At 40.6% G+C, this 12,865-nt stretch overlaps 1 protein-coding gene across 1 annotated transcript; it reads right to left on the bottom strand.

Annotated features, from left to right (window-relative positions):
• Positions 1-372: 372 nt before the first annotated feature.
• On the bottom strand, positions 373-9,653 carry PATL2 (PAT1 homolog 2). The gene is made up of 14 exons (XM_044662170.1): positions 9,580-9,653; positions 8,958-9,148; positions 8,286-8,366; positions 6,853-6,995; positions 5,973-6,056; positions 5,615-5,756; positions 4,141-4,261; positions 3,944-4,041; positions 3,687-3,737; positions 3,273-3,406; positions 2,607-2,766; positions 1,625-1,765; positions 1,056-1,156; positions 373-526 (listed from the first exon to the last, which is right to left on the bottom strand). Exons 1-14 carry the CDS (start codon positions 9,626-9,628, stop codon positions 373-375), a joined length of 1,650 nt encoding a protein of 549 aa, XP_044518105.1. The 5' UTR covers positions 9,629-9,653.
• Between the last annotated feature and the right edge of the window lie 3,212 nt (positions 9,654-12,865).

Here is a 12,865-nt window from a genome sequence, read left to right as displayed (position 1 = left end):
ACAACCATTAGTACCCTAAACACAGTTTGCGTAAACTTCTCATAAAGTTAAATTTCTGGGAGGCAAAACTTTTCTTTAATGTGTATATTAAAGTATTTGGGATCCTTGCCAGAACCAAATAAAATGCCTGCCAGTTGAAAAAACCATTTAAGAAGAATAATGCTTGTGATTTAGGTATCTTTCCCTACTGTCAAGTTCTAATTTAGAGGAGAATAGAAACACAATAGAAGAACTGAGATAATGTATTCTGAAGCTCTAACCTCCAAAGCTATTTGTCTCCTGCCTCTTTTAAACTTTGGAGATATGGAAGGAAATGGAAATAAACTGGGGTGAGGTTTAAACAAGGGTTATTATAACTCTTCATTTCCCCACTTACTCCATTCTGGCTTCTAATTGCTGTACTATTTGTTTGTCCACATAACGGCAGAACAAGGAGAGGAGGTTGCTGGGTACGATGAGTGGCTCTGCCAGAGAAGCTGCAGACATGTGGGATATCTCCCAGGCAATCAGAACCACTATATTTGTCCTATAGAGAAAGCAAAGATGAAAGTAAAATAGGGATAACCAGGGCTTGGTATACTTGAGGAACAAGAAAAAGGAAGCCTGAACCTGTCCCTACCCTGTACTCCTATTTATTTAAAAAAATCCTTACTTACTGTCTTATAATTGATACCTCATATAGATTCCAAGGTAGAAGGGTGGTAAGGACTTGGCAACTGGGGTTAAGTGACTTAGTGCCTGGGGTCACGCAGCTAGGAAGTATCTGGGGTCAGATTTGAACTTGGGACCTCCCATCTCCAAGCCTGCCTTTCTCTATCCATTGAGTCACTTCACTGCCCCTGTCAACGTTTACTGCGGCAACAAAAGTTCTTCCTCAATAGAAAGGACCATCAGCTGTCCACAGCCTTGGGATTCTAAAGATAAATTGTCTTGAGCTCTCTCTCAATCATCTTCCCTTCATGACCCAGACTAGAGAATACCAAAATGAGAAAAATCTTATCCAACCCAGCACAAAGGTAGAACCTGCTACTGTGCCATCTGGATACTTGTCTCACCAAATTGCAAGATCGCTTCTGCTGTGTTTCTCCAAGGAACAATTCAAGGACAACAGGTGTTCCCCATGGCTTAGAAGGGAATAGAGCAAGGAGATCCCAAACTGCAAGAAATAGATAAAGTGAAGGGCAAGAAATAACACTGGGTATTTAGAGGCTCCCAAGAACTCGCTTCCTTCATCTAACTCAAAAGAAGTTTTCTTTCCACTGATAAGTGACTTCTATAGGAATAGTTAGGATTTTACATGGATGATAGTAATAGTTAGCAATTATATAGTGCTTTAAAGTTTGCAAAGCACTTTAGAAATATCTCATTTTATCCTTACAACCACACCCTGGGAGGTAGGTGCTATTTTTGTTCCCATTTTGCAGACAAGGAAATTAAAGCAGAATGTCATGCCCAGGGTCACCTAACTAGGAGGTTTATGACATCCCTTTCCATGAAAAGTATCCTATTTGTTGACTGTTGCCAGGGGCCCTGGGCGGTTCACTTATTTAAATGGGATCTAGTCACCAAAATTAGAAGTAATCTATGTTCAGGCAAGTCTCTCTGGCTTTATAGGAAACAATACCTGATTCTGAAGGACTATAGTGATTGGCCGCTCTTGGGATCCAGGTTGTAGCACCATCAGTCCTTGAAGTCCTTGGAGGAGCTCATTAAAAGCCAAGAGACTGATGCACTTCCCCAGGGGCTTGAACAGCATATGTAAGGCCTATAGATAAGGGAAAAGGCCAGATACGATTTCAAAAGAAATTGTTCCACGAATAATCTCATTCTAACTTTTTTCTATCCTTTTTTTTTTTACATTTGTTTTAGTTTTTAGAATATTTTTCCATGGTTACATGATTCATGTTCTTTCCTTCTCTCCCAAACCCCCACCTCCCCTTAGCCAATGCACAATTCCACTGGGTTTTACATGTATTCTTGATCAAGACCTATTTCCATATTACTGATAGTTGCTTGAGGGCGATCATTTTTTTTTTCTGTCCTTCTTGTTGGCTCTTTATATCAGATTATGCTAGCTACCATTCAGCTCAATTCTGTTATTATTCATGCTCCTCCAGCCCTAAGAACATACCTTCCTAGCCTATTTCTTCCATAATGCCTTAAAGGAAAGAAGACTTGGGGCATAACGCCCTCAAGGATAACTCCCCTCCCCGAATCCTACTTATGAGTAGACATCACTGCACTGTTTGTCCACCATTATAGAACTTGTGTTCTTGTCTAGATGATATAACCTAGGATATATATATTTCTGAACTCCTCGACTCATGAAAGGAACTAAATAGCACAGGTGAATAAATTACTGCTATCTTTTCTCTGCATAACATCCAGATGAAAGCTCTTAGCCATTAGCTAAGGTGGGCCTCCTGTGGAGGATTAATGGAAGAACATGGATAAGAATTACATGATAAAAGAAGGCATAGATGGGCCTATACCATGGAAAAATACAGATCCATAGAAATATCTCTCCAGAAGCGCGCCCCCCCCCCCAAGATTAATATCATTACTCTTCTCTGGGGGGTTAGGCGCACTGCCCAACCCCACTGTACCTGATCTGCTGTATCCCTTCGAATTAGGAAGGGCAAGTGACTGGTGATGGATAGGACAAGGTGGACTGCCTGATCCCGAGGCAGGAGGAGTAACAGCCGGGCTACAAGGACTTTTCCTTTCCTCACTGAGAGTATTTGTAGGAATCCATTTGCTGCCTCCCTGCAGGTGAGATTGGATCACAGAATTGAGAGCTAGATAGGATCTTAATGGTCATCTAGTCTGACTTCTTAATTTGACAGATGAGAGAAATGGAACTCTTCAGTGACTTGGCTCAAGATCACACACAGTTCATAAGCCGCAGAGTGAGCATTCAAACCCAAGAACCTCAGATTTGTAGAAATGATAGATCTGGCCTTGCTTGCTAAGCTAGAAAAGCTTTGAGTATGGGTCTATCAGTAGACTCTATATCTGATTCCAAAGACCAACCTAGCTAATTTTATATAGATTGATCACCAAAATGCAATAAATATTTTAGCCACATCAAATCATAAAGATTGTCTGCTAAGTCAGTTGCAATTTATGATGGTTGAGGGACATTAATACTAATAAAATTATAGACATAAGGATGGAAAATAAAAAGGAATGATTTGTAGAAATGAGCCAAGTATAGTTTCCTATTGTATCTCATAAGTCCTAGGGTAAATGAGGGGTTCAAAAGAACTCACTCTGAATTGTCCTGATCACCAGTCCTCAAGGTCTGGTAGATCTTCTCTAGCTGTTTGCTCTGCAGCTCATAGAAATGGGGCTTTGCTAGCATACTCTTCTGATTCTCCTCCAGTTTCAACAGCTGAAGAAACATCTAGAAGAAAGGAGAAAGGTAAATCTGATGAACACCTCCTATCCTTCAGACAACCCTTCCTCCCCCAAATTTTCTATAAGCATTAGCATGAATATAGCTATAAGTACCAGAGGAAGTTGTAAATGAATCTCTAGACTTCATGGGAAGGGAAAGATTTAGGTAGTCTAAGACATGAAAAGGAAGATTCTGGTTTTTGTGTTAGAAATATCTCATGGAAAATTTGTTTCAAGTCCATAGACTTCTCGTAGGAGCTGGTAAAGGATTAAATAAGGGGTCTTACCTTCTCAATTCGATATAGTACTTGAAGCTTCTGATTATATATAGCTGTGTCCTGGGGAGAAAAGGATACTACTGGCTACATTCTGATTTCTAGAAATCGAAAAGCCTAGGACCTTAAGTAAAATCTAAGCAGAAGGGTCAATTTTAGGGTTTGGGCTGACTTCTGAATTTAGTTCAAGGAACTGAGGAAGACCAAAACTCACTTAAACTTAATATAAAATAGATAACAAGAGACACTAAGGTACATAACAAGCCTACCTGCTCCTGTGTGCCATGGGGCACCGCATCAATGGCTCTGCGGGGACCAAAACAGGTAGATACTGCCACCTGGCCTAGGGAACCTTCAATTCGAACCACTATGAAAAAATAAGCAGGGTCAGGCCTGCCCATCACTCCCTCCTTACCCAGTTTACTCATAAGTGCACTTTACCCAATGTGGCAAGTTCCATTCCCACCTGATTCATAGGTCTCTACCTTCTGAATGTAAGGGGTTACCAACTTAGGGGATTCCAGCCTGCTCTTTCGACCAAGCAGCTCCTCATCTGCCTGTTTTCTCTCTAGCTTTTGGTAATATTCCTGAGAGCCAGAGGAGTATAGAAAGACATGCAGAAGGATGGGAAGGAAAACAAAGACACAAGGTTATGTTCCAAATCTGACCAGGAAAAAAGTGGGTCAAAAACACTTCACATTCCATTCCAAATAAATAGGGTTCTTTTTAGCATGAAAAATGCAAATGGATAAGAGAAAAGAGAAGCAAATTAAGACAAAGAAAGGAAGAACTCACAATGAAAAAGAATATGAAAAAGCCAAAGGTATTGGTTTTGATAAAGAAATGAGAAGACAGTGTAGTAATTTTGGGCTAAAGGATGACTGGAGAAATACTTCCCTGGGAGAAAGGGGGAGGGATATCATTGCTTGCTAGTAGGTCTAGTAGGTCACCAAGTTCTAGGAAATGACATGATTTTCAACTAGATATTCTTGCTTAACCAACCCAACTTCTCAATTCAGAGCAATGATAGAGACCACATTCCAATATTTAACTTTAGGAGTTTTGATTCAATACCTCCTGACTTTCCTTCACCTACAAACTAAGTCAATTAGAGACCACGGTTCTGTTGGGTTGGTGTGCAAAAGATTGAAGGATTATCAAAGCAAGAACATGTCAACTAGATGTTATAAGGCAGGGGTTCTCAATCATGTTTGTATCCTGAACCCCTCTGGTGGTCTGATGAAAGCTAAGAATGTTTTTAAATGAATCATTCAGGATTACAAAGGAAATCAACTTTTACTGAAATACGGTCTATAGCCAAGAAGACTATGATCACATGATCTAACTGCAGTTCTAAGAACTATAGTCACTTCAAGGTAGTAAAGAGCAGAAACGATACTTCAAGACATCTATAAAAGTGTAATAGGCTATATGACAAGACCAGTCATTTCATTACTGACAAAGTCACAGGTACTACAGATATGACTCATTGTGGCTCATGACTTATCATTGTAGTTGATGAAAATGCCAAACTTCAAATAGAGGTTATTGAAAATAAAGATGCAATTTTTTGCCCATCCAAGTTCACAGACTCTCTGAAATCTTTAGTGTCCATAGATTCTAGATTAAGGACTTCTGCTGTGTAGGAATGAGGAGGTCATATCCAAGATGGTTCTATGAGAACCAGCCCACAATTGTTTAATCTTTACCTTAGAGGATCATAGAATCAAAGATTTTAGAGGCAGAAGTAACCTTCGAAGGACACCTAGTCCAATCCCTTCATTTTATATATGAGGAAACTGAAGCCCAAAGAGGGCTCCCTTGTGACTTCCCCAAAGTCACACAGATAAGAAGAGGAAAAGCCAAGATTTGAACCTGGGCCCTCCATCTAGGAATCTATTATTTTTGCCACTGCACTAGCATATAATTAGAGAGCTCACCTGGTAGTAGTAGTCATCCAGCCGAGGATTCTCACTTTGCAGCTGAACCATTTGTACCTTGATCACCCAGTCTTTCTCCCTTTGATTCATGAGATCAGCATAGGGATCTGGCTTCTGGGACCACAGTTTCCCAACACGGGGACTTTAAGTGAGGAAAAACATTCTCTTTGATTCCTGCACCTCTCATCCTTTCCACCCTCCCAAAAGAGAGTAGAATTCATTGGGAAGAATAGGGGCAGGGAGGGGAAAGGTGGGAGATCCCAATTCATTCAGACATTCTGGGTCCATAGTCTCAGTTTCAAGGGGAATAGCTCACATCCAAACAAATCTCTTACTTCTTCATTCTGTCTAATGTTACCTCTGGTGTTTATGACCACGTCGTTGTGCCTCCTGTTGCTGTAGCAAGATCCGTTGGTGCTGGGGATGCAGCTGGGTCAAGTGACTGGAAAGACTGCGAAGAAACTCAGACGAGGTAGCAAATATGTTCTTAGCTTTTCTCTCCTGATATTTATCCAACTAGTTTGACTGTGGTAGTACTTACCAGAACTTCCTTTAAGATAAGGATTCTTAACCTGGAGTTTGTGAACTTGGTTTTTATTTTTAATGTTTTGTCACTTATCTTTCACTATAATTGGTTTACTTTGTAATCCTGTGTATTTTTTGCACTTAAAAACATTATTCTGAGAAGAGGTTGGAGATAGATTTTACCAGATTGCTACAGAGGTTGCACAAATAAGGTTAAGAATCTTTGTTTTAAGAAGACCTCTATAAAGAGATAGCTTCTAAAATGAGATTTTTTAAGAACTCCCAGAAAAGGTCAAGAGCTCTAAAACTGCTATCCAATCTCCTAATTGTAGGACCTACACGGACCCATCCATATGAGTCTTAATTCAGTTGGACTTATAGTCCCCTTTTCAAGATATGCTCCCATGGTTCTTTTCAGCTCTTCCTAGGGAGGCACTACAATATTTTTTAAAAAGAAAAAAAAAGTTAGATTGGGATTCAGGAAACCCCAGCTCTGCCATTAATTTATAAGTCATATAATAAAGACAAGCCACAGTTTCTTTAAGCCTCATGAAATGAGGGTTTTGGAAAAGATCTCCAAGACCCCTTTCTGACTAAGTCTGATTATTTTTTCCAAAGAATCCAGTGGTCTTAGCACTCCACAGCTAATACTCCAAAGAATATAAAGAGAAAGACATATTCAAAATTCTGGCAGTGTCCAAAATCTAAAGTACCTGAACCTAGGAGGCCATGATGCTGGTGGACTGTAGAAGAGAGATGGGTCTGGTGAGGGCAGCTGAGGTCCAAAGCATCGTGCTGGGGAACTGGCACTTGGAAATGCAGGCTTAAAAGGGACTGGAGAAAAATAGTCCAAGGTCTGAGGAAGGAATCAAATTAGGAAAGAAGGGGCTCATGTGATTAAGTGCCTCCAGCCCAAGTCTCCCAACCTTTCTCCTATTCATTTCATCTAGTAAGTAGGTGCTGCTTCTTTTCTTTTTTTTTTTTAAACTTGCAAACCTGCATCATGGATTCCCTGTTTACCAAACATTTTAGCTAAAATTTTATGTCTTAGACAACACATATTCCATTTTGAGGATACACCATTTTTGAAGGATCAAAGTAATTAGGGGGAAAAATTCAATGATTGGAAGGTTTTCCACATACCATTCTATTCTTCTTTGAGAATGAAATAGGGTTTTGAAGTCATCTCTAGATAAACATTCCTAACACTGATATAGCAAACCCACCTGCATAAGAAATTCCATTCATACTATTCTCTTCTCTTCTTATTGCTAACCTCAGTGAGTCAGCCCTTACCTCTGCCACTTCCATGTGACTTACCAGTTTCAGGATCCTTTTCCTTTTCCCTCTCCTTTAGCCACCAAAGAGGACGGACTAGCTTCTTTCACTTCCTTTCTTTCTTTTACTACTACCTCTTTGTCCAAGTCATACTCTGTTTTGTCATTTGTTCAGTGTAACTTAATTTACAACTCCTTCCCCGGCCTTTTCCCTCTATTATTCTTTAGGTATTTCTTCCAGAATCTCATCCTCTCAGATGATAATATCTCTAGGTATTATCCCATCATTCTAATTGAAAGGGTCCCTGTTTTTACTATTAAATTCAAGAGTTTACCTTTTTTGAGCATTAAATCCAATGTGTATGGATGAGACATAGAGATGAAAGTAGAGGGGCAGCTAGGTGGCTCAGTGGATAGAGAGCCAGGCCTGGAGACTGGAGGTCCTGGGTTCAAGTGTGGTCTCAGACACTTTGTAGTGGGCAATTAACCCCCAATTGCCTAGCCCTTTTGCTTTTCTGCCTTGGAACCAATATTTAATATTGCTTCCAAGTCAGAAGATAAGCGTTTTTTTTAAAACGAAAGAAAGAAATGAGATTAGAAGCAAGACTCTCTTCTTCCACTGTTTTATTTCCGGAGACACAACCTCATTGCAAACAAACTCAACTCATTATAGTCATAAACTAAAAATAGAATAAAAGGAGTTCCATCCATTGCTCATATGTCACTCAATTTAACCATTATTCTCCAGAGCAGGGATTAGAGTTGACTCAGCTTTACAGGAATAGGGAGCAGCTAAAAATGTTTTAGGTTTTTATTTTTTCTAGCACTTGGCTAACTCTTCTATGAGGTTGAGAATGTAGCTGACTTACCTGACAAAGAAAGTGCAAAGAGACTGGAGACATCCCAAGCACATTGGAGGCCTTGAGTCCTGGCGAGCCCTTGTGTCTTCTCTACAGTAAGGATAAAGCCTAGACTTATTTGCGACCTTTATGTTATTCTCTTCAAAGGCCTAGTTCCTCATGGTATGAAGGGACTGAAAGACTAGCCAGCCCCTCATTGCTCTCACTAGCCTTAGCTAGGGTAAGTCTATTTCAAAGGATCATCATTCCTCCTTTAAGAGGACCATTTGTGTAGTTCCCTTGAATAAAAAGTCTTCAGATTGACCCAAGTTTTATCCTTCTAAGTAGGGAGCAAGATGGGCCACCTTGAAATAGGTTGAAAGAGATTTAGATTTTCAGCAGGGCCAGAAGATCCTTATTTCCTAGAAAATATGTGTTATCTTCCCTCCCCCCAAGGCCCGTGTTCTCTTTCATCTTTATTAACTACAGGAAGCAAAACAAACAACAAAAATAGATTGGGGGAGGGGTAGTGGTAAAGGTCAAAATTAGGTAGAAATAGCTCAAGTCCTAAGCACAATATTGTTCCTTGGAGTCAGGGCAATATTTGCAGCTCTAGGGGGGAAAATTAACAAGGAAATAAAAGATGGTGACAGATATAGAGTAATAGGAAGGGGAGGGGGCAGATCCCTTCCTCTATAGCACCTGTGCACCATGGATGGCACTGAGCACGGCTGGATCTCCCAGGTCATTCTCTTCTTTTTCTTCCTCTTCTTCTTCTTCTTCCTCCTCCTCTTCCTCCTCTTCTGAATTCTCTTCTTCCCGAGTTCTGCTAGCTTTCTTGGAGATCTGGGGACTAAAGGATTTGCCTGGTCCTTGCTCCATTAAGTTTGAGTCTGGAGAGAGGGCAGCCCACAGCTCCAATTTAGGAATTTCGTCGTGTCCCAGGCTATACAAATTGCTTCCTGGATATCCTCACCCAAGTTTGCCCTCTGAACATAAACTATCCTCGATATTTTGTGAATTCAAAATACTTCACATAATGGAGACCACCACTTCCTCCCAATGCCCCATGCATAGAAACAGCCCATATTATATAGTCTTTTAAAAGTATACTAAACCTGATTGGTTCCAAATGTCTTTGTGGTATTCTTCCTAAAATCAGATCCCTCAGCCATCCCTTCCCCCTGACCCAATAACCCTTTATGTGCCTTTTTAATTGGGTATCAGTTCCAGCTGCCTCAACAATCCTTTTCCTTCTAGTGAGTTTCTGCACTGCCTTGAGCCCCAGCTTTTCATCTTGACATTATGTTTCTCCCCAGCATACCTGCGTGACAATCCATTTGGTCAAGTGGGTTGACTGCCCCAACTGCCATTTCTTCCACTCCATTCTTATTATCCAAAAAGTAATCTTCTAAGACCTAGGAGAGGGCACGCACTTAAGGAACACCATCCTTCCACCAGAAAGGGTTAAGCCAAACTCTCTATCCAGTCAGAAAAGACTCAGGTCCCATCCCCAGGAGACAGGCAATAGTTGACTAACATCCCAAAAGGACAGCAATAACCCAGTCTCTGTTGACCACTAAACCAAAGCCTATCCAGGGCAGAAGGAAAAGAGAGTTACATTAGAATAACACTACACTATGATCCTCGAACTCAAAGTGCCAGAGGAAGTGGACCTGTGACCTAGTTTATATAGGGAACTCTGGGCCAAGAAAACTACCTTTGCCAGTACGGGTCGGTACCTTTCCAATATAAGAGAGGAGCAGAGTTCTGGAGTATTAAAAAAAAAAAGTTAGGCAAGTTCAGGTCTTTCTGGGTCAGAGGGCAGCTCTCTATAGCCACTAGACCTCTCACCAACTTAAGATATCCTGAAAAATTACTGGAGAAAGGAGAAGAAAGCATTGCAGCTGCTGACACTTTTCTACTACTACAAGAAGTGGAGAAAGAATTGTTAGCAAGAAGAAATGGAAGGAGATTTTACACTTGAAATCTAGAGAGACTTTATTCTTCCCTTAGCACTTACAGGCTGTCTGTCATTGAGTTTTGAGCTATGTTGAGCCATGGAAACACCTGTTCTGGGGCAGAGCCTCCCTGACTCCCAGCCCTTTAAAGGTCCTCATCCCACACACTGTTTTCTCCTTAAAGGGACAGCACTCCCTGGTCATGGGATTTTGGTAGGAGTATAGGGACATAATGAGGGGATGATGGAAAAGGGACAATGAAAAACTGGAAAGAAAGAACTTGCATGATTGAAAATGGGGTATGCTGAGAATAAAAGGATCATAGGATTTAGAATTAGGAGGAATTTTGGAGTTTATCTAGTCTAATCTTTTCAGAGAAGTTAAGTGACTTGGGGGGTGGGGTTAAGTAGCGAAGTAGACATTCGACTCTAACTCCAATGCTCTTTTTTTTTTAATTTCATTTAATTAATTAATTAACTAAGAACATTTTCCCATAGTTACAGGATTTGTGTTCTTTCCCTCCTCTCTCCCCAACCCCTCCCATAGCAAATGCACAATTCCACTGGGTTTCACATGGGTCATTGATCAAGACCTATTTCCATATTATTGATATTTGCACTAGGGTGATCATTTAGAGTCTACATCGCCAATCATATCCCTATCAACCCATGTGATCAAGCAGTTGTTTTTCTTCTGTGTTTCTACTCCCACAGTAGAAACTTTAGAAAGTAGATCTAGAAAGTAGATCTTTCCATCACACTAGAAGCTACACGTCATAGCCCATTTTATAATCTATGTTTGTTTTGGAGCTAGAGGTAGGAGGGAGGAAACCATAGTTCTCCCTATCATCCTTGGCATCTCTGAGAATGATGACCTATTTTCTCCAAGAGAAATGGTTATGGACTCACTGAAACAATTTCATGAGTAGAAGTATGAGAAGAAGCTGTCCCTGACCCTAGCCATGGTGGAATCATGATGGAAACTCAGAATCGGCAAGCATCTGTGGAGATAGTCTGGCATAGGGAAATGCATTTTCTAGTCCACTGACTATTATTTCACAAGTGCCCTCTACAACTAGATTGAGTCTAGAAGCTTTACCATCTTTTTCTTTTTTTAACTCTTACCTTCCATCTTTGAACCAATTTCAAAATCAAAACAAATACTAAGTTTTTGTTCCAAGGCAGAGGAGTGGTAAGGGCTAGGCAATTGGGGTTAAATACTAGAATCACACAGCTAAAACGTGTCTGAGGCCACATTTGAACCTAGGTCCTCCCAACTCCAGGCCAGGCTCTTTTTCCATTGAGCCACCTAGTTACCCCCTTAGCATCTTAATTAAAAAAAGGTTTTGGCAAGCATTATCCATGTAATGTGCTTCTAAAAATACTAAGAGTCTCGGTCTAGAATTACAAGAGATAAATTAAATGTACAGAGCTAGGAGATAATCAAACCAAAAAAGACCACCTGAATACAATCTACTTTAAACTGCCTTATCTGGTGACCACAGCCTTTGCACTCAGCTGAAACTCTGCACATCATTATTTGTTTGTTGGCAGGAAATAAAAGTATAATGAGAATTTTTTTTCCACATTCAGATGCAGGCTAGAGCTGTTCTTGTACACAAAAGGGTGTGACCACTATTCTGAACTAGAAAAAAAATTCAAATAGATGGGAAATGAAGTCTTTCAGACATTTTGATTAACTAAATACATTCAGCTATTGCTTTTTTAGCTGTAGTCACTAGGAAGAAGGTACATGTTAATGAAGCTTTTCCGAGCAGGCAGAAGCTTCAAGAAACCACAGAATAGTTGAGCAACTGCTGCTCTGTAGTATGTGTGAAACAACTCCGAGCTCCAGGTGTCTGGCAGTAACCGGCCCTCCCAGAACAGTTTGTCATTAAAAGTCTTGGTTAGTGCCTTGCCCCCTGATTTCCTTCTTTGTTATAGCTTAACCACGTGGTTTGGTTACTGCTATGAATACAGTCTCATCTGAGAAAGAGAAAATAACAAATGAAATGAGTCCTCTAGAGGCCTAGACTTGGTTTCTATGGGAAGTTTACACTTCTGTGAGTAAGAAAGAGCTGTCTGGATATAATAACTTCCTTCAAATAATATCCATGAATCCAGCTTTTGGACTGATTTCCTTATGGGTAGAAATTAAGTCAAAGCCTGATCAATTCAGATGAGAATCTGAACTGGAATCTGAGAGGGAAAAGAAGAGACTGCATTTCCACCTGACCAGTACCATGGAAGAGTGGATAGACCTCTTGACCTGGAGATAGGAAGGCCTGGGTTTCAATCTTGGCTCTGATGTTTACTAACAGGGTGAACATGGCCAAACTAACCTCTCTGAGACTCAGTTTCCTCTTCTGTAAAATGAGATAAAGCATGGCATGTTAACTCTCCTAGAAACCCCAAGGGAAGAGATTTTAACATGCTGGTCTCCCAAAGAATCAAAAGGGGGATTATGTGAAGGGAACCCCCTCCCCCACACATATACTTCCTCCAGAAATCACATACTGGGGTCATCCTACCTGTGTCCCCTGAATGCTAGCTTTATGTCATGTGACTGGATTTCACACGAGAGTGTTCCAAACATAGGTCATGGGTGAAGTGACAATGACCCAGAAAGGATCAGGTTAGGATCCGGGGT

The sequence above is a fragment of the Gracilinanus agilis genome, chromosome 2 (assembly GCF_016433145.1).
Source record: "Gracilinanus agilis isolate LMUSP501 chromosome 2, AgileGrace, whole genome shotgun sequence".
Lineage (NCBI taxonomy): Eukaryota > Metazoa > Chordata > Mammalia > Didelphimorphia > Didelphidae > Gracilinanus > Gracilinanus agilis.
This window is presented reverse-complemented; position numbering and strand designations above follow the sequence as displayed.